This window comes from Aulonocara stuartgranti, assembly GCF_965226115.1.
Source record: "Aulonocara stuartgranti genome assembly, chromosome: 20".
Lineage (NCBI taxonomy): Eukaryota > Metazoa > Chordata > Actinopteri > Cichliformes > Cichlidae > Aulonocara > Aulonocara stuartgranti.
This window is the reverse complement of record NC_138956.1, coordinates 37204314-37228566: the sequence shown is the minus strand read 5'-3', so window position 1 is coordinate 37228566 and position 24253 is coordinate 37204314. Positions and strand designations below refer to the sequence as shown.

The 24253-nt window shown below is 41.8% G+C and overlaps 3 protein-coding genes and 1 long non-coding RNA gene across 9 annotated transcripts in view; 1 reads left to right on the top strand and 3 right to left on the bottom strand.

Annotated features, from left to right (window-relative positions):
- The window catches only part of LOC309697844 (L-rhamnose-binding lectin SML-like), a 142114-nt gene that overhangs the window by 25470 nt on the left and 92391 nt on the right, over positions 1 to 24253 (top strand). The window lies entirely within an intron of this gene.
- Positions 2788 to 3402, bottom strand: LOC309697877. The gene is made up of 3 exons (XR_014273946.1): positions 3296 to 3402; positions 3162 to 3206; positions 2788 to 3071 (listed from the first exon to the last, which is right to left on the bottom strand). It is a non-coding gene; the product is annotated as an uncharacterized lncRNA (long non-coding RNA).
- LOC309697852 (L-rhamnose-binding lectin CSL2-like) lies at positions 7647 to 11643 on the bottom strand. 3 transcript variants are annotated; one of them, XM_082520051.1, is made up of 10 exons: positions 11570 to 11643; positions 11295 to 11327; positions 9595 to 9807; positions 9448 to 9558; positions 8917 to 9052; positions 8724 to 8833; positions 8590 to 8634; positions 8372 to 8504; positions 8188 to 8291; positions 7647 to 8001 (listed from the first exon to the last, which is right to left on the bottom strand). In XM_082520051.1, exons 1-10 carry the CDS (start codon positions 11598 to 11600, stop codon positions 7982 to 7984), a joined length of 936 nt encoding a protein of 311 aa, XP_082376177.1. In that variant the 5' UTR covers positions 11601 to 11643; the 3' UTR covers positions 7647 to 7981. The 3 variants fall into 3 exon arrangements, with proteins under 3 accessions (XP_082376177.1, XP_082376175.1, XP_082376176.1); XM_082520049.1 differs by having other exon boundaries at positions 9448 to 9807; XM_082520050.1 differs by lacking the exon at positions 11570 to 11643 and adding an exon at positions 11492 to 11564 and having other exon boundaries at positions 9448 to 9807.
- Positions 12440 to 15580, bottom strand: LOC309697866 (L-rhamnose-binding lectin SML-like). 2 transcript variants are annotated; one of them, XM_082520082.1, is made up of 7 exons: positions 15547 to 15580; positions 14560 to 14695; positions 14169 to 14278; positions 13333 to 13377; positions 12925 to 13057; positions 12712 to 12815; positions 12440 to 12624 (listed from the first exon to the last, which is right to left on the bottom strand). In XM_082520082.1, the coding sequence occupies exons 1-7, from the start codon at positions 15566 to 15568 to the stop codon at positions 12614 to 12616; spliced, it is 561 nt and encodes a 186-aa protein (XP_082376208.1). In that variant the 5' UTR covers positions 15569 to 15580; the 3' UTR covers positions 12440 to 12613. The 2 variants fall into 2 exon arrangements, with proteins under 2 accessions (XP_082376208.1, XP_082376207.1); XM_082520081.1 differs by having other exon boundaries at positions 12440 to 12815.

Genomic DNA, 24253 nt, shown 5'->3' with positions numbered 1-24253 from the left:
ATAAACTTCTAATCAAATATGAGTATAATCAATATAATATATGAGAAATGAAACTTCCGTAATGCTTGAACTTTGCCCTGGTTTGTGCTGCAGGGGCTGATCTAGAGAAATTTACTTAAGAAGGCAAAATCAAAGCCATTTCTTTTCACATATCCATCTGCATTCTGTAATATCTATTAAATATGTTTAAAATACATAAAATGGAGTAAGTATGAATTTATTTTATATAAGCATACTCTTTAAATTTCTTATTTAACCCTATCTAACCCTATTTATCCCACATAATTAAATATTACAGTCAAATAAAACATTTTTCATGTGCTGTACAGCCTGTAAAATGAATAATTATGTGCCTTAAGTATAAAATCTAGGAAGCTACATACTAGCAACGTACAGTCTGCATTGTCATGAACACATTTTTCACCAAAAATTTAAACCTTACTTTTCATGATTTATTGGTAGAACTGGCTGTTTTTCACTACTTTGACTCCACCTGTATATGGTAAAATGGTAAATGGCCTGTATTAGTATGTATAGTGCTTTACTTAGTCCCTATGGACCCCAAACTGCTTTACACTACATTCACCCATTCACACACTCATTCACACACTGGTGATGGCAGCTACATTGTAGCCACAGCCACCCTGGGGCGCACTGACAGAGGCGAGGCTGCCGGACACTGGCTCCACCGGGCCCTCTGACCACCACCAGTAGGCAACGGGTGGTGGTCAGAGGTCAGCTCCATACATTGCGCCAAAAAACACAACAACACACTTTCTCGACACTGGGTGTGAGTGGAGCCCTCTAGTGGTCCACCACAATATGTCAGTGTACAGGAACATTCAGACGGATTACTGTAATTCAAGACTGTGGAAACAAATGTTTGCATGTTTGTTTGTTTTTTCAAGTACAAGTGGATTATTTTCAACTCCACAAGGACACATGTACAGCCTGACTACCAGCTAGTGCTTCCACGGTAATATCAGGAAATGATCAGACAGCAGAGGGTTTTCAGGAAACACTGTTAAATGTTCAGTTTCTATGCCATATGTTAAAACAAGATCTAGAGTGTGATTAAAGTGGTGGGTGGGTTCTTTTACATTTTGAGAGAAACTAATTGAGTCTAATAACAGATTAAATGCCATGTTGAGACTGTCATTTTTAGCATCTACATGGATGTTAAAATCACCCACAATAATTATTTTATCTGAGCTCAGAACTAAATCAGATAAAAAGTCTGAGAAATCAGACAGAAACTCTGTGTAAGGCCCAGGTGGACGATAGATGATAACAAGTAAGACTGGTTTCTGAGTTTTACAGCTGGGGTGGACGAGGCTAAGCATCAGGCTTTCAAATGAATTAAAAGTCTGTCTGGGTCTTTGGTTGATTAATAGGCTGGTGTGAAAAATTGCTGCCACACCGCCCCCTCGGCCTGTGCTTCGAGGTTTCTGGTAGTTAGAATGACTCGGGGGTGTTGATTCATTTAAACTAACATAATCATCCTGCTGCAACCAGGTTTCTGTAAGGCAGAGTAAATCAATTTGTTGATCAATTATCAAGTCATGTACTAACAGAGACTTGGAGGAGAGAGACCTAATATTTAATAATCCACATTTCACTGTTTTACTCTTTTGGTTCAGATGTGGATACTTTATTGTTCTTTCTTTGTAATTGTTTATGTTTAAGTTGTTTGTTGCTGGTTTTTAGTTTGTTTTTTGTCTGTTTGGGAGCTGACACAGTCTCTATGGAGATGGGTTTTTGGGGGGGTAGCAGGAGGAGAGAAGCTGCAGAGAGGCGTGTAAGACTGCAACTCTGCTTCCTGGTCCCAACTCTGGATAGTCATATTTTGGGGGGTTTAATAAATTTGTCCATATTTCTAGAAATGAGAGCTGCTCCATCCAAAGTGGGATGGATGCCGTCTCTCCTAACAAGACCAGGTTTCCTCCAGAAGGTTTGCCAATTATCTATGAAGCCCACATTGTTTCTGGGACACCACTCAGACAGCCAGCAATTTAAGGAGAACATGCGGCTAAACATGTCACTCCTGGTCTGATTTAATTTCAGTCTGGATTTAAAACCAGATTGAAACCTTTCAGAGATCTCGTTAAGATCAAGTTGGGCCTGCAACTGTAAATAGGCAGCTTTCTCCAGAACTTTGGAACGAAAGGGAAGCTTTGAGATTTCTTGTAATTGGACAGAACAGTTGGGTCCAGATTGTGTTTTTTAAGAAGAGGCTGAACTATAGCTTGTTTAAAACATGATGGGACACAGCCTGTAGCAAGCAAGTGTTAATTAATCTCAGGATAAAAAGCCCGACAGTATTAAAAGTATTTTTAAGCAGACTTGGGGGAAGACAGCCTGATGGGCAGTCTTGGACAGCATCACTGACAGCTGGGGAAGCTTGTGACCTGAAATGTTAATAATTAGTTAAAAATACATGCTGTGGAAGAGTTCGGGTCTTAGGAGGTTAAATCACATTTTAATAACTAAATATTATGATAAGCTAATAAAAGATGATGCTCAAGATCTTTTTTCATAAATGTGATTTCAATCATTTAGGATCTGCAAAAAAACTCATTTCAACTTTGTGTCTGAGGATTTCAGTGTTTTCAGCAGAGACAGGTTAAACTTTCAAAAATGATGAACGATTATCATTTCTATTTACTTCAAAAATTAATCTGAATGTACACACCCTAAAATATTATTTTTATAACTTTATTGTTTGAGTTACTTACCCTGACAAGTGTAAAACACCTGGAGGTGTTTTACACTTGTAGGTGCCACCACAGGGGTCTCCAAACACTGTGTTTGATGCTCCAACAGTACAGTTGTTCTGCCTGTTACACCTGTGAATGCAGGTCAAAGGTGAGTCAGCAGAGGACTGAAGTACGCCGTGTCATCTGAGAGAAGATGGAAAGAGAGTCAGCATCTGTACCTGTTAGTTACATATTCTGTACTATTGGGACTCGAACAGTGAACATTTTTGCCGTGATCAGGATTTCCATCAGGGCACGTGGTGTTGTCACGGCGACCATAATTCACCCAGGAGACGACTATAACCTGTCCTTCACCTGAGGAAGAGTTCATGAACTGTAACCATGTTTGTAGTTCTATCAAATGAATCCACTAAAGTTACAATAAATGAGAAAAATAAATCTGACCACACTGAAGGTTCGCCTGAGATCCTTCACATGTTACACTGTGGACTGACAAAGAAACGCATCACATTAGAAACTGTAATGATTCATGTACAGATGTGACTGATTTTTAGCTGATAATCACAGATGTAACAGACTCTCTGGGACGCAGGTGTAGGTGATGTCCAGGTAGGTGCAGACGCCGGGATCAGAAGCACTGATGATGTTCATATTTATGTCACACACTTTTCTTCCATCACAGCTGCAGGGACACAGAAAGCAGCTCGTTTTCAGCTTTATTAAAGTGTTTCAGAGCTGCTGCTGTTTTTATTCAAACAGTCATTTGTTATTGAAGATCTTAAACTACCTGTTCTTCAATTCAATTCAATTCAATTCAATTTTATTTATGTAGCGCCAAAGCACAATAAAAGTCGCCTCAAGGCGCTTCATAGATACAGAGAAAGCCCAACAATCATATGACCCCTTATGAGCAGCACTTTGGCAACAGTGGGAAGGAAAAACTCCCTTTTAACAGGAAGAAACCTCCGGCAGAACCAGGCTCAGGGAGGGGCGGGGCCATCTGCTGTGATTGGTTGGGGTGACAGAAGGAAGACAGGATAAAGACATGCTGTGGAAGAGAGACAGAGGTTAATAACAGATATGATTCAATGCAGAGAGGTCTGTTAACACATAGTGAGTGAGAAAGGTGACTGGAAAGGAAAAACTCAATGCATCATGGGAATCCCCGGCAGCCTACGTCTATTGCAGCATAACTAAGGGAGGATTCAGGATCACCTGGTCCAGCCCTAACTATATGCTTTAGCAAAAAGGAAAGTTTGAATCCAAACTGGAAGCTGGTTCCACAGAAGAGGGGCCTGAAAACTGAAGGCTCTGCCTCCCATTCTACTTTTAGAATAGAACAGAATAAACCCTTATTATGCCATGGATGAGAAATTTTGGTGTTACAGAGCTCTTACAGCAAAGGAAAATAAAATATAAAAGGAAGACACAGGGTGGTCCTATAAACATAAGCAAACATAGTTCGTATATACCAGAGATGGCACGATACCACTTTTTAATGTCCGATTCCGATATCATAAATTTGGATATCTACGATACCGATATGAATCCAATATAGCGTATTTTGTAATCAATAAAACTGTTTTTTATAAATATCTTGCTGCATTTTGTATAAGTTCACACTTAAGTTTAAAAAAACAAGAGACTGAAGCTATTCTGTTGTACCTGTATGCAAAAAATACACTGCACCCAAAACATCTTATAGTTCAGCAACACTGATCAATCTAATAAATTTAAACCTACACCATCCTCCCTATTCTGGTATTTTAAAGAGTACTTACCTACCTAACTAATAAGGTTGCCAACTCCCAGCAAAAATATTAGGGAACCACCCCCACCCGTAATCGATGTAATCAACTTTAATTTAATGCAAGTGTAAAACAAATGAACAGAAATCAATTATTTTTCTACAATATTTAAATAGATTCAACATCTTTCTTCAACAGAATTGCAGACTGCACAGATGGTACTATAGCTTACTAGGGTATATATTAGACTTATTAGTTACTATATACAGTAATGGATTTCTATACATTTCATCAGGTGACCACTTTTGTTGTAAGATTCAGATAATTATTTATTAAAAATTTTTAAATGACATAACAAAGAAAAGTATTTCCTTGTGCCCCCCTCTCCCTGTTAATGCCCTACCTGCCCCCTGGCAACACTTTGCTAGACCCGCCCCTGCACAGTTACCAGCTGTCAGCTACATAAAAAAAAAAGGATCCTGGTGTTATTTGTCTCTCAGAAACAGTTCATAACTTCAACTCATCCATGTCACCTAAAAGGTAAACCTGTTTCTCCATCACCTGTTCAGCTCTGATGATCCAGTAAGGACATCTCCTGGTTTCATCTTCATGTTTCCCTCTCACCACATAACCAAACCGACATCATGACCAGCAGCTTTACAGCTGTGGCTCCAGCAAACATCAGCTGATACTAGAAATTAATATTAAATAAATCCTAACAACAGCTGATCAAGCTTAAACGTGCTGCTGTTGTTTATCTGCTGGTCTCCTCTTTCTAGCGCAAAGTGGGCGATAAACAAACAAGAAATATGGACTTGTGGCAGAAAAGCCGATCAGCTGATCACTGATCAGTTTCATGTTTGAAGTAATGCTGGGCTCACACTGTGCAATTTTTGGCCCATTTTGAGCCGATTTTTGAGTCGTGCGACCGTTTTGGCGATCGGCCCGATTTTGGCCTTCATCGTGCGTCGTGCATCGTGTAGTATACGTGGGGTAACGAGAAGCGATTAACACCTCACGACCAGCTCCCGATCATCAATCGCTTGGTCGTGAGGATTTCAAAATCCTCACGACCGTCGTGAGGGTGTCACCGCAGTTTGTCACACTGCTCACGCGCAAACACAAATGTCAGTGAAAAAGATGGAGCAGCACAGCAGTGCAGTGTGTGATCTGGACACAAGCGATGGAGGCACAACTTGTAGAACTTTGGCTCATCCGAGCCTTTTCGATGTGGACTCACAAAATTATCACGACCACAACAACCGTGAAAATAGTTGGATCGACACTGCTGCTCAATCACAGCTGCCTGATCATGTTTTTCATTAGCAATTTAGCAAAGTTGATGGTGGTGGTGTGTCTGTGTGAGTGAAAGACAGAGAGGGAGAGCGACAGATTTTCTGTTATAACCTTAATTTTATGGACGCACAGTGTGAGCACTCAGGTCGCATCAGAGCATCGGGTGGTATAGTGTGAGACCTGCATCGTGACCTATGAACTTCTAACCCCTGCGAGTCAATTGTACAGTTTGAGCAGGAGCTGAATAACGTGACTGAAAAAAATCGCACAGTGTAAGCCCAGCATAATAAGAGGAGAGGGAGGGGAAGAGAATGAGAGAAGTAGATGCAACTGTGCAGCAAAGACAGAATAACTCCAGCTTTGTGTCTATTTTTTAACTCTAGCTGAAGTCCGGGACAAATCGCTTCCTTTTCACCTCAGTATGGAGTTCCAATGGCCAGTCCAGCTGTGGCTCAATATATCAGTTGTTAAGCTTAACGTGGAAATACTCTGCAAACATTCAGGGATGAACTTACACACTTGCTTTACTTCTCTGGGATAGTTTTCGCCGAGATGAAATGTCGCGGTTTGGAAGCATGTAGCGAGGCTCCAAATGCTCCGACAGACGCCGACAGGTCTCGCAGACAACAGCCGCTCTATCACGTGACACACACTGCGCCGAGCTGGGTTACGCCAAGTAGCGTTTTGAGAGGTGATTTTGTGATACTTCGGATTACATTTTTATTTCTCTCCGATATCCGATCCAGTAATTTAGGTCAGTATCGGACCGATGCCGATACGTAACATCGGATCGGTCCATCTCTAGTTTCTAATAACATGATCAGACCGACTCTGTGGAAGAGTTAAAGATCTACGACATCAGTATGTGAAGTAAGTGTGACCTACACACACTTTCAGCAGCGAGCTTCCAGTACAAGTCTACGCTCAGAGGCCTGCTGTTACTGTAGGTTAGTACTTGCAGTTACTGCTCTTGCAGTACTGTACACTATACTATAACATTGCATAAATCTGGAGTGCATATGCTGTAAATACACTACTGGACATTGTGGACGTCCACAGTCACACTTCATGCATAATGCACTTTTTATATGTACGGACGTGTGCAGGTATATGTGTGTGTATATGTATAACAATGTATATTTAGTGTGTACGTGTGTGTGTACATGTCTGTACTTATAGATACTTGCAGATATTTGTTACTTACTTACTAATAGTGATGGTAGAATAGTTACATTTACGTCTTGCATATTTCCAAAACCCTCTGTCATAGTCACATGTGTGCTACTGTTGTAAAAGTGTATTACTTATTTGGTATTTGTTTGTATTTTTCTTCTGCTATCTGTTCCTGAGCTGAGGTAACGCACAGATTTCCCCGCCGTAGGATCAATACAGTCTTATCTTAATCTTACTTCATAAGTCTGTCTTTCTGAAAGACGCTGTGCAAAGTCCTACTGTTCTGTTGTAATGTGTTGTGGGGTCTTTCCCTCACAAAGCGCCTTGAGGCCATTGTTGTGTTTGCTGCTGTATAAATACAATTGAACTGAACAGAACTTCAAATTTCATGCAATGGGTGTTTTGGCAGCTGTGGCTACAACTGCAGCTGCCTCCACCAGTGTGTGAATGTGAGAGTGAATGAATAGTGGAATTGTACAGCGCTTTGAGGGCCCCGAAAAGCGCTGTACAAATGCAATCCATTATCATTATTATTATTTGTACTATCAAACTATGAGTACTGTTAGAGAAGTACCACAAGTCAATGACCTTGGTGTCCTTAATGATAAAAAGCTCCTCTTCACATCCGACCATTTCAACAGAGTCACATCAGAAATTAGTCAGATCCCTGTCACATTTAACTCACACCATCCAGTTGATACGTTTCATTATTTTAATATTGAAGGCAAATTTAAGAGTGAAGCAGGCGTAAGAATACAAGGGAAAAAGAAGAAAACATTTAAGACAATCAGTGTTAAATCAGTTTTACATTTAGAATCATTTATTTTCTGAAACGTCTTAAAGGCCAAGTGTATATGGACACCACAGACCACAACTTAACAGGTCTGGAAAGAATCTGATATAAAATCAGTATCTTCGTATTTTTGACCAGACGTTGCACAGGATGTTGAATGATCTTTTTCTTTTTGATTCATAATTGATTCATCGCACATTTTCTTCAAAGAACATAGACGCTGATGCTATTTGGATGTCAGCGATTTCCTCCATTCAGTGATCTGGAAAACCAACTGAAAGAAAATTTATGTCAGAGAGTTTCATTACTGAACCCCAACGTCTTAGGAAACAGGATCAGTGCTGAACCACCTAAAAGCACAGTGTGTAAGGGCAGATTCACATTTCTCTCTAACTGTTACATGAGCTAAATTTTTTGTTGTTATAAATGCTCTAATTAAAGAGAAGTCTGAGGCACTTACAGTGACAGCTATAAGCCATCTCCAGGTACTTGTAGGTGCCAAAACACGGGTCTCCAAACACAGAGCTGCTCACTTTGACAGTACAGTTGCTTTTCCCGTTACAGCTGCAGATTCAGGTAAAGGTGAGTTGAAATATGTTGTGTGAGAAGACAAAAGGCTGAAGGAAGAGAGTCTGCATCTTTACCTGTCAGCTAAATTGCTTATGGGCTTTGAGCATTGGACATTTTGGAGCTGAGAGGCTGGAAGATTCAAAGAGCATGTGGTCGAGTCACGGCGCCCGTAATCAGCTCCGTGGATGAGTAAAACCTGTCCTTCACCTGAAGAAGAGCAAACGTTAACCTCATTTGTATTTTTACCGCATGAATCCAAAGACTCACAAAGAAGGAGGAACTGTGCTCTCACCGCACTGAAGGTTTGCCAGCGAATCGTCACAAGTTACACTGTGGACTGACAGAGAAATAAAGCACATTAGAGACATGCACATTCACAAATTTGAATACACTGAATATTAGTTTCTAATCACAGTTGTAATGTACTTGCTGGGAAGCAGGTGTAGGTGGTGTCCAAGTATTTGTAAATGCCGGAGCACGGATCAGAAGTACGGAAGGAGTTTGTACTTATTTCACACACCTTCTTGCCATCACACCTGCAGGGAGACAAAGAGGAGCTCTCGTCTTTTCAGGTGAGTTAAAGTGATCGATTCATCCATGATTCCTCAGACTTGTTTACCTGCTCTTGACGTCTTTCAGAGTGTCTATCTGGAAACACTGTGTATTTGCAAGCTGATCTGCAGGAATGCCGTCACTGCAGATTTCTGCATCTGTCCGCCCGTACATAGCTGCCTGCACGATGATCACTCCATTATCTGTTACACAGAGAACGATGACGTTCAAACGGAGGGAATCACAAGGAATGCATAAGGTGTGCAGCACAAGAGAAACAAACTGAGGCTTTTTATGTTTTCAATAATCAGAAAATGTCCTCCTGTAGTTCTGTGGTGTTACAGGAAGTCTGAAAGGTCACATCAGTCACAAGCATAAACTGTAGTTTCACTGAATAAAGCACAAAAAGAACCTAAACCTTAACAGGTTTTTTTGCTCCTCGGGTGAGACTGAGCTCAGTTTCTCATAAACACAGAGTCAGACTTCTATTTACAACCTGAGGAGTCGCCCCCTGCAGGACATTAGAAAGAATGCACATTACATCAGAACTTCACTTTTGAGTGAGAGCTAGGAGCTATAAAAAACATTTTTATGTTACCACAGCTCAGGCGTTGCACATTGTCAAGGCTGTCACAGGTGATCACCCTCGCTGTGGACATGAAGGTCGGCGGGAATGGGCCCATAGGTCCACTCTGGCCCAGAGGTCCACCTGGGCCCAGAGGTCCACCTGGGGCCATAGGTCCACCTGGGCCCATAGGTCCACTCTGGCCTGTAGGTCCACCTGGGGCCATAGGTCCACCTGGGCCCGTAGGTCCACCTGGGGCCATAGGTCCACCTGGGGCCATAGGTCCACCTGGGGCCATAGGTCCACCTGGGCCCGTAGGTCCACCTGGGCCCATAGGTCCACCTGGGCCCGTAGGTCCACCTGGGCCCGTAGGTCCACCTGGGGCCAAAAAGCCTGAAATGAAAAATGTAAAAAGTCCATAATTAGTGAGTCTTGGATAAATTTATTATGCTACAGCAGGGTCATCATAAACAAACATGAATGGATTTGAAATATAGAAAACACAGGACAAGTGGGAAATAATCCCAGTCGACTTAATGTCACCTTCATTATATGTATTTGTATTTTGTAACACTCCTCTGAACCGGCTGAGGAAGGATTTCCTCCACATCAGTCGCTGATGGTCTGTCACCCAGCAATTTTGTGTTATTTTGTGTTGTAGCTATGCCCGTGCTTTCGTCTCCCCTCTCTGTTCCCACGTGTCTGTCCTTGCGTTCTGTCTCTCCCCAGTCTGGCATGTGTCTCATGTCTGTGTGCACACGTTGTCAAGTCTGTGTTGTCATGTCTACGTTCCATTATGCTTCCTGTTTTACTTTGAAGGGTTCGATGTTTCCATGTTCAGTTTTACTTCCCCTGTGGCGTCATGTTCATTTGTGTCAGCTGTGTCTCTCCAGGTGTTTCCACTTCCTTCATTGCCCTTCGGTCTTCTTCGGTTCAGTGTCGGATCATCTGTTTACCTTGTGTCACGTCGCATCATAGAGTTTTTCTTCAACTGCTCAGGTTCATGTTTGGTTTATTTCATGGGTGCGTTTTGCATGTCCCCGTTCAGCGTTATGTTCTGGTTTTGTATCGTTGTTGTCATAGTTTAGTTTTTCCCAGCTTAGGTTAGTCCCACCCTTGTTTCACTTTGCTTTGTTTTTCTGTCGTGTCTGCTTTTGGGTCCACACCGCAAACACACCGGTCTCTCTGCCGCGACAGGTCTGACTGGTTTTCAGTCACTGAAGCCTCCTGCTGGGTGACTCATGCACAATAATGAAGTGATGCTATTCAGATAATGTAAGAATGTTGAACAGTGTCGTTCCTGGGGTCCGATATGTAACCTGACTGGCTGAGCATGATGGAAGCGAATCAGCTGTAAGTTCTGGTAGGGACAACGAAGGCCAGTCCCCATAATTCCAATTATCTAAAAGTGTTCCCACCACTAGTTTAACATCAGTTTCACAGGACACTGTTCTCTGTTACTGAACTGCTTTCAGTCAGTGCTTCAATGAGTCAGAGTTTCCAGAGTTTACCTGAGGGATTTTTCCTTAGTGGTGGTGGGACTGAAAACTTATCGGAGGCTCTTGTAGTGAGTGGTGTAGTAAAATCAAATAGCACTATAGTGTACAGGCATGAAGCAAAACTGCTATGCAAATCTAGGCTATCTCTTTGAGTATGAAGGCGTGTTAGAGCCAGAAAAATATTGTTTATTCTGAGAGAAAAGAAGAAACTGGATAGGCCGACGTAAGGAAGGCGATGGTTACAGGCTCGTGCAGTAAAGAGGACGGATGTCGTATCACAGACACAATCAGAGCCGATCGGGTTTCACTAACTCATCTACGTGCTAGAGTAAGAGGTTAAAAGGACGTTAGCATAAAACGTATCAAACATTCAGTGATTACCTGAAGTCATGAGTACACACGTTGCTGCGAGCACTGAAACATAAAAAGAGAAACCTGGGTGTTAGCCGGCGTGCGACCTACAGCTGATTTACTCGTTTGTCTTCTGTGTTACTGTAAGTTAACAGTGTTCCACATGGACTTTAACACATGAAATGAAAATGAATAACAAACAGAGAAAAACTGGATACACAACTTACTGGTAAAAGACAACAAAGTCATGTAAATGACACATTAAAGGAGCAACTTTTAGTGTGCAAAGCCTTTCCTGTACTCACACAGTGTGCTGCTGAGTCCGGAGCACTGCATGCTGTTAGAGCAGAGCTGATGGTGGAGCACAGGAACCTGGTCTATTTGTACTGTTTCTCTAAGAATCTATCTGCACACCAGGCAAGCAGCCAATCAGAAACCTTCCCTCATGATGTGCAACAAACTGAAACAGACAATAGAATTTGACCTTAGATAAAGCCCGCAGGGCACACACACACAGACACACACCGAGAGAAACATATCTGATGGAAAGGTGTGTATCCTCGAGAGAAACCAGAAGATAAAAACAGACATGCAACTTGACCTGCTTGGAAGGTTTTGGATGTATGCTCAGCTTGATGTGGGGAATGTGTCACCTTGATGGCACCAACCACGCTGCAGCTGCAGCTCAGTGCTGGAGGTGCAGAGCATAGTCCAGCCTCTGAGTGGTGAAGCTCTGCTGGAGGTGGGAGATGAAGACCTCACAGACCGAAGCCTCTGTCAGGTCCTCACGCCACATTTAGGTGTGCCAGCTCTGCCTATCATCATCCTCTCTTCACCCTAATGCCGACTGTAGGATAACGTTTTTAGTTTAAAATGATCATTTATCATATGTGAATGTTGCTGTTTTGCACAGTCCAGACAAGATTTGTCTTTGATGCCATGATCTGAAGGAACATCCTTTATTCAGTGATAATAAAACAGATGTTTGACACCAGGACGGAGCTTTAATGTCGTGGTCACATCAGCCAAAGCCAGACACTGGCAGGCAGGTTTATTTCCATTTCACATTACAAATACAGAGACCAATGTTGTTTTTTATAAATAAAAAAGCAAAAACATATAATTATTTGATAGATGTTTATTTTTGTAATTTTTAAAACAGTCAGATAATCTCCATCTAATCCTGGACAGGAAAAAAACAATCACAGGTGTTTGAAACTGACTCAGCTTCACTGATTTACTGCATCATAGGAAAAGTCATCAAAAGCACTGAAGCTACTGAGAGACCCATGAAATGGTTTTGCTGATCAACTCCCAATAAATTGTCATAAAACTGCATTTTAATCCGTTCATGTTAGATCTGCAAAAGAACAGACAACATCTCCACGTCAGATCATGTCAGTCTTTGTAGTGTGAGAACATCAACGTGATCATTTAGGCTGCTTACACTGGCAGATGTAAGCCACCTCGAGGTATTTGTATGTGCCAACACAGGGGTCTCCAAACACAGAGTTACTCGCTCTGATGGTGCAGCTGCTCTTCCCGTCGCAGCTGGAGATGCAGAGCAATGTGAGTGAGCGCAGGCATTGATGTGCACTGAGAAATATGAAAGTAATACCTGCAGCCACAGTTTAAAGCAGTAACAGGAGGAAAACGGTACCTCTCAGCGACTTTGCTGGTGGGACGGGAGCAATAAACATTTTGGACCTCAGAGGCCAGAATTCTGTAGGAGCATGTGGTCTGATCGTGGCGTCCATAGTGAGCCCCGTACACGAGGATAGCCTGCCCTTCATCTGACGAGAGAAGACGAGCAGAAAACAACCCAGCAACGTTTTTTCAGTTTAATCAAATTTAAATTTGATTCAAGTCATATAAATCATTTAACACGGGTCGAATTCATGAACATAACAAAATAACACATTGACAGTAACAGATGGATTGACTTAATAAACACTAATAAGAAATTAAAATGTAAATAAAATAAAAACAAAAAGAACTGCAATAAAAGTAGAAAATCTTCACCTGAAAATGATCAGAGCTGAGACACAACAGAGATAATGACTCTTACCACAGTGCAGGTGTGCAAACGAGTGCTCGCATGTGACCAGGTGACCTGTGGAAGCAGGTCAGATTAGATATGAAAGCATTGAAGAACATTGGCTCTCAGCGACATGTTGAAGCTGCTGTTTGGCAGCCTCAATGTAAATGAAGCTGGAAGTTTAGAGATTCCTTGCTTTCCACCGTCCCTTCTTAACCCTCAGGGGGAAAATATCTTGGTGTCATGTTTGTACCTCTCTTCAGTCTGACTCACAGATCAAAGCAGTTGTTACCCACTTTTCTTCAGAAAGATGAACTCTTTCTTTCTGTTAATAACCTAAATGTTTGCTGCATGAATGAAAGGATCCTGAACGTCTGCGTGCACAGAAGTGTAATCATATTTGTGAAGTACCGGATCAGAAATATTGTTGCTCACATATACCCGCCTACATGAACTTCATGTTCTCTAGCAGATGTTCCACATGCTCTGTCTCCTGCTGCTCACTTGGGTTTGTTAATCAGGGTCTTCTCATGATTCATCTGATTGGTGCGTTCTCACTCACTGGCTCCCTCCTCAGATGACATCATCTACCTCAGGAACAGTGTTCACATCCCAGCTCAAAATGTTTTCATGAGCTTTCACATAATGTCATCAAAGCAGATTTTATGTTTTACTAAATTATAATGAAAAAGTCATTATTATCAACGTATTACTTGGTTTTGATGATTTGTTGAACATCTGCTGTGTTTAAATGTGTTGACTGACTTGACTTAGCGTTAGCATGCTCACATAAATCAGTCACAAACTCTCTGACCTTCTTTCTGAGCTCTGCTTCCTTCATAGTTTCATGGTCATGTGATACTGACTTGCAGGTAAGCAGGTGTAGCTGGTCTCCAGATATTTGTAGGTGTCGACACAAGGGTCAGGACTTTCGACGTCAGTCACGCTCAGTTCACACACTTTCTTCCCATCACACCTGAAGGAAACACATACATAAAAAAGCAGTGCTGGATGTTGGTTATTGTTTAACTGTGCTGCTTTTTCCAAAACATATTTACACATATTTCTTTACTTTCTTTGCTCATGTAGCGGCTGTAATTGAAAGATGAACAGCAAAGGCTCGGTTAGCCCATAGAGAATAATTATAGCTAGCTAATTATAGCTAGCTATAATTAGCTCAACCTCATGGACGCTCACATGTAGCTGACTGTAAGCTGCCACATTCACAACAGAAGTTTAGGATCCTTTCTCTTGTACCTCCTCCTGAGGACGTCCACGGTTCCCTGCTGAGAGCACTCAGTGTTGTTAAGCTGTTGTTGAGGTCTGCCCTCACTGCAGGTCTCTCTGTCTGCACGTCCGTACAGAGCTGCTACCACACTGATCACTCCATTTTCTGTCACATCGAGTGGATCAGAAACGAGAGCATTTCATTTAAAAGCAGCGTAAAAATCAGAGTTCACTGCGATTTTTATTCCTGCATCGTTGTCTCAAGGCGCTTTATTTTGTAAGTTAAAGACCCTACAGTAACACATCACTGCAAGCAGCTGAGAGGTTAGAACTTGAATAACAATAATAACAATAATAATCGTAGGTATTTTATTTTGCACTACATTTTCATTAACTGTAAAAGGTTTACTAAAATAATTACTACACTGTTATTTCATTTATGAGATACATCTAAGTATATTTATTGACTGAGTTGATGATGTAGTTTATACATGATCATATATAAACGAATGAATAAATTAAATTAAAGGAAAATTACAAAACTGTTTCTAACAAATACAGTGACGAACATTAAACCTTTCATGCATGAATTATGACTACCTCAATCCGGAGTTTCTTTCTTAAGTATTTTTATTCGTCTTTGGGCAGTAAAAGATGAATAAAAACACTTATACTCATAATTCATGGATGACAGGATTAAATAACAATAATTACAATGAAACATGTCATACATCTATAGTGACATTACACGACCTTTGGGTGGCAGGGTGTGGAGTGACACCAATGTAGTGGTTTATGTGCAAGTATACCATCAACACTGACACAAATACAAGAAAACAACCTATGAATAGCTGTAGTGACCACTGTGCATGAAAGAGTTCAAATACACTGTCAGTTACAGTCACTGTAACCCACTGTAACAGCAGTATGGCGAGGAAGGAGCGGCTAGCAGGTCGAGCGAGCGTGTGGTGTGGGGGTTAAAAACCCGAAGCCAGTCGGTTAAATCCAATAACAGACCTTTATTCACTGTCAGCAACATTACACCTTCTGAGCCAGGTCTCCACGGCTGTACTCGTCCATGCATACATGCGCACAGATTGGTAACGCCGGCGCCAGGCCGTCACAACGGTAAGGTTTTCCTTTTCGAATGGAACACGAGCTAACAACACACACCCACTAGGAGACTCCCACAGCTATTACAATAGTAGGGCAACCCCCCCTAGTGGTGCTATAACCCAAAAGGGTTGTTACACCCAGAGGTGGGTCCCGGGCTTGGACCGGCAAAAGTGACCCGAAATTGGCACTCTGGTGGATTTACTTTGTGTGTGTGTGTGTTTGGACGCATAGGTAGGTAGGAACGTCTCCTGCCCTTATAGCAGCCGGGGGAGGACTATCCTCCGCCTGTGAGCACTTTGGCACGGGTGAGGTGCCCACGGCAGCACCGCTGCTTGTTGAGAGTGATATGCATTTTCATTTCATAAATAAGTCTCCAATAATACCAGAAAAAGGTGCCAGATTTGTCGCTAGTCGCTTTTTAGAAAAAAGTCGCTAAGGGGGTCAGTTTCAAACTGGTCATGTGACTGCATGGCCATATCTGATTGGTAAAAAAGTCACTGGAAACTCCACTGGTGGCATGTTATCTAATGTGTTAAACTAATTATTTTTAAGTAACGAGTCTAATTTTGCAAATGTAGCGGAGTAAAAGTACCGTTTTTCTTCACAAATGTACTCACGTAAAAGTAAAAAGGTACTTTAAAAGTACATTTTTTTCATTAAATGTAACGGAGTAAATGTAACTCGTTACTACCCACCTCTGGTTACACCACACACAGATTAGCTGCTCTGTCCTGCCTACTGAGAAACAGTGTTGCCAACTCCTCAGTAAGAAAAATCACTATTGGCTGTCCTAAAAGTAGTGAGAAGTTGCTACTTTTAGAAGTTGTTTTAGATAAAAAGTAGTTAAGGGCGTCGGACAGCTTGCTAAATATAGCAACAAAGTCGCTAAATTGGCAACACTGCTGAGAAACCTGACACCGGATCATTTGCATACTTAAAGTGATTGGATGTTTAGCTGGGGGGAGGGTGAGTGTGTGAGCCTGCACACAAAGAGAACACAGAGGGAAAGCAAACAAGACTTAAACCCTATCATCTCATTTGTACATTTTCCAGCAGATCTTTTCAGCTACTGCAGTAAATCTTGTCCAAAATCAGTTTGTGGAGAATCTGTTTTTTTTTCTCAACTTCCAAAAGTTTGACTTAAGGGGGCAGGAAGTTTGTTTAAGGGGGCATTGCCCCCTCTTGCCCCAGTGTAGAACAGGCCCAATTTATGTATTTGTTTAAAAAATGTCTCCAATTTAGGACGATGAACCTTCAGATGAAAAAATGTAAAAATCAAACCAAAATATTTTTTCTCAATTCATGAATTCCAAGAGTTTCATTGGCTGAGTGAAATGTACAAGCCGATTTTTCACATCCCCGCCGAGTCGCTTTGGTTGCGCAGATGTAAACATGCATCGTACCACAGCTCAGCCTCTGGACACCGCCCATGTGACAGCTGACGGCTTTCTCCATGGAAGCATCTGAAGAACAGATATGAAAATGTGACATGAGGTGAGCTGTGTAATGATAAACTGGATCTTGCACTAGATGCTGTTTACCTGCTCCGCTGAGCAAACAGGTCGCTGCCAGCACTGAAAACAAACATCAGTGTTTTATTCATTGAGCAAGAGAAAAGATTTAAACGAAAATGATTTGATCATCTTTTTGAAAAAGCAGAACTTCTCAAACATGCGTGGTGTATATTAATATTAAGGCTTTGATGTTTTACCTATTTTCCTGCGTCTGTAACTGAAATAAAATTATTTTCACAATAATGTTGCTTCACCCTCACATTGTTATCTACTACCAGCTTTGAACATACTTTTCTGTGAGGTATCTAAGTCACACCTTTAGCAGCGAGTGTCACATGTGTCATAAAATCACAGCCTCATCCAAGTGTCTGTCGCCTTTCATGTTAACCACAAAATGTGCTCAGCATTTACATTCAGCTCAGAGATCGCTGCTTACAGCCTCGCAGAGCTGTCAACAAGTGATACATCTGGACTCATCCAACAGAAAACCCACATACATATAAAATAATATTCAGATGGAAACAAACATTTTAGAATTCAGTCATTAAACATAAATATAGAAAATCATTCGTGTACTCACACAGTGTGCAGCTGAGCCTTACACGGAGCATGGTGCCAGTGCTGGTGAGTACTGGTACTGTTGGTACCTGACTCAAACACACCTCTATTTATTCAGTTTGATAAGGAACTTTATTTTAAACAGTAGTTTGACCCTGTTGGATCCTACCCAGACGCATTAACTGGAAACTCAATTTAAAGCAAGAATCTTTGATTAGTGGGTGCAAAAGATGATAAAACAGAACAACGTCCAGTGTTTGCTCCAAGGCTCTCCAAAGGAAGGAGACCAGAATTCATCATACACTTAAAAGTTGTTTTCAAAGAATGTCGGTGTTCATGTGAGTGAGCTTTAAACGTGTTTGTAGACGGACTTTAGGACTTTGAGGACGCGCAGGAACAGACGCTATGCCAGTAAATGTTTACTTGGCAAACCGTCACATGCGGCCGCCCGTCCCTGAGCCTGGTTCTGCCAGAGATTTGTTTTTATTTCCAAACGTCTTAGGGCAGGGCTGTCAAACTCAAATACACAGTGGGCCAAAATTCAAAACTGGATCAAAGTCGCGGGCTAACATTAATATTCATTGAAAAAACACCTTCCTCCAAATATAACAAGGAATCTTTTCTTATGGACTCAAACAAGTTTTGCTGAAATCAAATAATTAATTAAATAACACATCAGTGGAATTCATTTCTTAAATAAAAAATGTATTTGCAGCCTTCTGAATTAAATTTGATCATTTATCAAATTTCCATCATATTCTCCCACCTGTCCAGAAAGCTCCTATTTTCTGCCCTTCTTTTTTCCATTTTGGGATCGGTAGCATGGCAGTATTTGCGTGGTTGCTATGACTATGGTCAACAGAGGAGAGGGTGCTAATGGTCCTGTCATGACTGACGTGCCAAAACACCAACAGAGCATTCTGGGAATTGTAGTATTAGCAGTACATGCACTGTATGATACTGGCAGGCCAGCTCTAATAGTAATTTTGTATGGCTTTGCGGGCCAAATGTAATTAGGCTGCGAGCCAAATTTGGCCCGTGGGCCAGAGTTTGACACCTATGTCTTAGGGGGTTAGTGTTGTGAAGTTTAGGATGTGATTAGGTTAGGGGTGGAGTTGGGGGTTAGGGTTTGGTGTGTTGTGTGATGATCAGATCATGCTGGTCTACATCCCTTACATTGTTGCAGGAGAAACCTCCTGCTACACAGCATGCCAACAGCAGTCCAGGCTCCACACGGACAGAACAGGTTTATATAGACCGGTCCTGCATATATTTACGCTCTCTGTGCCTGCATTCACTTCAGCAAATGTAAAAATGTTGCAGCTTTTTAGTTTAGAAACATTTTCTTTCATGTGCAGGTTTCCTTCAAACGCCTTCCTACAGGCAGTATGTGTGTTACGTTTCATGTTCATTTGCTTTCCTCGCTATCCTCAGGCGGCACCACATTTTTGCTCTGTCTTTCTTTCTTTGATCGGTGACCTGTTGTTGGAGGCAGGCAATCTTTTACGTATTCTTGTCCTGTTACTGTCATGTTTCGGCTGTGTGCAGGCAGGAAGAGGACCCAAAGTGCAGAACTCACAACACACGGGAATAACTCAAAATGCAGCTTCATTGCTGACACACGGAAATGATACAGAACTAAAGTAAACTGGAAAATATAAACTAACCTTAACAAAGAAACACACAGCATGAGGGACGATGCGACATGGAGCAGAGGGAGACTCTGACATAAATACACAGCAGGTAATGAGGAAGTTGAAGCACACAAGGAACACAGCTGAGGACAATTACACTTGACAGCACGGGGAGGACACACAACTGCAGGAAGTGCAGTGAGACAGCCTGGAGAGAGAGAGGGAGAACATGAAGGGAAGAGGAAATCATGGAACACAAGGAGTGGGAGCAAAGCACAGTAACTCACATCACTATATAGACAGCCACACAGTGGGAGACACAGAAGGCAACAACACTGTACAGAACAACCTAGGAAACCTGGAGTCCTCAACATAATGCAAAATATGACAGAAAACACAGGGAACTTAAACGACCCAGGACCATGACAGTTACCCTTTGTAGGCTTCAATGATAAAACAATATTGGTCATTGTAAAAGTACAATTTCAAAAAACAAAAAACAAAAGATCAGTAAATAAAATGAGGCCACTTGGCTTCAGTTCTCTGACAGAAACAAAGCAGGATAGTCGGCAAACTGTGAACAAGATGTGTGCAACACCACAAAGTGTTGTGTTCTTTTTTTGATCATTTTATTTTAGATTATCAAAATATAAAACAAAAACAAACAGGCTCAGATGCATTACAGGAAAAACAATTCATTCAAATAAACATTGTCACGGCCCAGCGGCACGAGGGAACAGAGATGGACACAGGTGCAGAAACCAACCCGGAAGCGAGACGATAAGGGAACAAAGGATTTATTTCCGCCCACAGGCAAACACAAGCAAAAAAACAAAACGACGCCACCGCACTAGTGGCGCGTAGGATAATCTAAGATAACGGAGGGTGACCTAGACACCTCTAGGAGACGGCTGAACAGCAGAGGCAGCGGGGAGGTGGAAACAGGACTAGGTAGGGGCCGGGGCACTGGAATAAGAGGAGATCACGGTCAGTGGGATCCAGCAGACAATCAACGATCCTCCACAGTTGATTTGAGTTGCCTTACTGGGTTTCAGGTGGAGGGGACAGGTGGGGCGGAAGGCCCGGAAGCGGTCGAGACGTGGGGAGGCAGGCAAGTGAGTGGTGGGCCGGCAGGCCACGTCGTATCAGCAGCAAGCGGCCCAGGTCCAGGAAGGCGGGAGTGAGGGAGACAAGACCTCCACTCCAGGTGCTACCTCTGAGAACAAGAAGAACAAGTAAGTAAATCCACGGATTCTGGACAGAGTTATGATGCTCCACTTGACTAACATGGAGATAGCAGATACTCAGGCGATGAATGGTTGAGAGCGCAGGTCTGATATACTGCCGGAATAATTGCTCACAGGTGGTCAGCCAGGGAGGAGCAACCGAACTCCGCCTAAGGAGGAGGGGCCGCTGTTGGAGACCTGCAGGTACCCACCCAGACCCTGACAAACATGCACTTCACAAAACACCACAGGGTAGAATACCAAATGCTGGAATCGATGAGAGTTTACAAATCTGGCCTTCGCAAATTGTTCCAAGAAGAGGTTCCACACATTCAGAGGAGAATCCTTTGAGTCTTTGCTGAACTTTTCCATTTGTATTATGGACATCATATCTGTTACCCTTAACTGAAAGGAAGGAGGAGTGGGCGACTTCCATCCCCTCAGGATTAGCCTGTTGGCGGCAATCAAACCTAATTCTAACGGCCACTGCACTGTAACCGGGAGTAGCTCTGATGTCTGAGAACATCCAAAAATTACAAGTTCAGGTTCACGCTGTAGGGGCTTCATTTATCCCTCGGAAGACCAGTCAAATATCTTAGACCAACGTCTGTTAATGAGGGACAAGACCAAAAGGCATGGAACAACGTAGCTTCTGCCAATCTGCACCTGTCACACATTGGGAAGATAAAGGATAAATCTTGTGCAGTCTGACCTTAGAATAGTGTAACCGGTGGAGGGTTTTTAAATTGAATTAACTGCTGTTTATAGAGCAAGAATGGATTTTAGACAGACACTTACTCCACATACATTCAGGCACCTTCCTCCCCAACTCTTTCTCCCAAGCCTGCCTAATCCCAGCAGTATACACCACCATAGAATCACCAAGAAAGTGTACAGTTTTTACATGGAATCAGATTGGCTCTTGAGTATTTCATAGAGGCCATGCTCCGACAGAAGAGTTGCAAGTCTTTAAACTGTGATTGGATGCAATGCCTGACCTGCAGATATCGATAAAAATGTGGATGCGCACTCCAAAAACTAAAACTGACATTTACTTAAAATGTTTGAGGCAACACTTTTACACTTAAAAATATTGAGTAGATTGGAAACCAGTCAAATCTGTTCAATATACTTAATCAATTGTAGTTTTACACAAACGTGAAAAAATTGAGTAAGTAACACTGACATGCTTGGTCATGTAACTGAAATATAGACGGTCAGGTAATCCAAAATGTTGTTCCATTTACTTAATATTGTAAACGGAACGCAATCAAAATTGTACTTAACATTATAAATGGCTTGTATTTATATAGCACTTTACTCGTCCCTGAGGACCCCAAAGCGCTTTACATATCCAGTCATCCACCCATTCACACACTGGTGATGCTACATTGTAGCCACAGCCACCCTGGGGCGCACTGACAGAGGCGAGGCTGCCGGACACTGGCGCCACCTCTGACCACCACCAGTAGGCAACCGAGACTGTCGGTGCCGGGGCTCGAACCGGCAACCTTCCGATTACAATACAAACTGCCAACTCTTGAGCCACTGGTAGTCTAAGTCTAAAAAAACAAACAAACTAGTATGTAGCTGTTGCGTATTTCATAATACATGTATGAAAAATGACCACATGTTAAACATTTTTCCAAATGAAAATGTAATTTTTATAAACATGGCAATAACTCAAAATAAACGAGCACTAAAAAGACAAGAGGGGAGCAAACCAGGAACCGCGACTAGAAAATGGCTGGAAACACAGAGGGTGTAAGACAACAACAGACAGAGGAAAACACAGGGCTTAAATACACCAGGGAGTAACGAGGCATTAGCATGATTAGCATGATGGAAGTATAAAGTTAACAGCAAGGCTGAGAAATATAAGAAGCAGTAAAACAGCATTTACCTGAAGTGATGAGTGAACAGGTCAGAGGTGGGACCAAGTCATTGTTTTGCAAGTCTCAAGTAAGTCTCAAGTCTTTATCCTCAAGTCTCAAGTCAAGTCTCAAGTAATGTCAGGCCAGTCAGAGTCAAGTCTCAAGTCACTGGTGTAAAAGTCCGAGTAAAGTCACAAGTCTGAAACTTTGAATTTCAAGTCCTTTCGAGTCTTTAAAAAAAAAAAACGAAAAAATAATGTTGCAGTTATGCTAAATGTAAATATTAGACCATGTAATTTTAAAATCTGTGTTTTTCTCAACACATGACAAAATAGTGAACTTAGAAAATATACACAAATTGTGAAATTGCACCTCTTTAAAATGCAGCTCAATTAAACCTAGCTCCAAGAATAATTTTCACCGACAGTTCTGAGATAAGCTGCATGTTATTCTTGGATGCGGTTGTAGGACCGGCTTTAAAATCGCATGACAAAAATATCATACACATTAAAAAAAACTGCATCACCAACGTAGCCTGGACAACATTTGCTAGTTAGATGAAGTCAGCTATCTCATCGTAGCATATTTATATGCATATTTATAATCATACGGTTCTTGGAGTGAGTGCATACACTCATGAAGTTTAGTAACTTCAGGTCACTGCAACAAGCCCAGGTACAGTTTACCGCCGGATGGGTGCAGGACCTTGAAATGCACCGTGTAGAACGAAAGACCATCGTACGTATCATAAGTTTACCAGTCTCACAAATCGTCGTCATAAATACACATTCCTTAACCGTTTATTAATAGGACCTTTGAGCTCAACGGTAATTAATTAGTAGTGGAAATAATTTCTGGTAGCATCACAGAAATGTAGCAGTGACAATAATACTGTATGCTGTAATCGTACTGGGCAATTAGTGATACAAAACAACTGTTTTATCCTGTGAATAAAAGTATATGTTTTTGTCAATGTACCATAATAACAGAAGCGAAACGCAATATTGTGTCAGGACAATTCACTATTTATGCACAATAAATAAAGGAGCATAGTGCGACAATTTCTGTTCAGCGCCAGACTTGCTTGTAACCTATATCACCAATTATGTTATGAAAATGACGCATTAACTACAACAGCAGACTGACCTTCGTGTAAATGCTTGGAGCAGACTAACCTGTGAGCTGGAGTGTTCTGGGACGTTATATTTGGTCTTTGAATGGCTGCAATCCAGGCCACCCGTCGCCTCTTTGTTACTTCGGAAACATGGCTCGAACAATTTCTCCTCAACGACGTAATCCGATAACAACCGATCTCTTTACCCGTCGGCTTCCCGTGGCTGTCATGTGACCGGCTATTGCAGTTAATAATACAACAGCTTCTTGACATTTTTGTGTTTCTTTTTATCGCTATGTGACTGATTTTAATTGAAAGCCTGCGTGCGCTAGTACCGCTTGCCACGAGTTCCCAGAATCCTTTGCGGTTCTACCCGTGAATGACGTCACATTTTCAATCTCTATATAATATGCATGTTAAATTTTATATTTGGGGTGAAATATCAAGTCTTTTCAAGTAAACCGGTTCAAGTCCAATTCAAGTCCCAAGTCATTGGTGTAAAAGTCCAAGTCAAGTCACAAGTCTTAGAACATTTTTTCAAGTCAAGTCTAAAGTCATAAAATTAATGACTCGAGTCCACACCTCTGGAACAGGTTGCTGCCAGCACTGAAAGAGACAGAAAGAAAGCTCAGTGTCAGACTGTGTGTTTGATATCAAGTTGAATTCACCTCAAAACATGAAACAGAAA

Coding starts and splice junctions, on each gene's coding strand:
- LOC309697852 (XM_082520049.1), bottom strand. CDS start 11,600: ATGCAGTGCTCCGGACTCAGCAGCACACTGT. Junction 11,328..11,569: donor CGGACTCAGCAGCACACTGT/GTGAGTACAGGA, acceptor TTTATGTTTCAG/TGCTCGCAGCAACGTGTGTA. Junction 8,292..8,371: donor ATAAGCAATTTAGCTGACAG/GTAAAGATGCAG, acceptor CTGAATCTGCAG/CTGTAACGGGAAAAGCAACT.
- LOC309697866 (XM_082520081.1), bottom strand. CDS start 15,568: ATGTTGCTGACAGTGAATAAAG. Junction 14,279..14,559: donor GTGGACGTCCTCAGGAGGAG/GTACAAGAGAAA, acceptor TGTTTCCTTCAG/GTGTGATGGGAAGAAAGTGT. Junction 12,816..12,924: donor ACCAGCAAAGTCGCTGAGAG/GTACCGTTTTCC, acceptor CTGCATCTCCAG/CTGCGACGGGAAGAGCAGCT.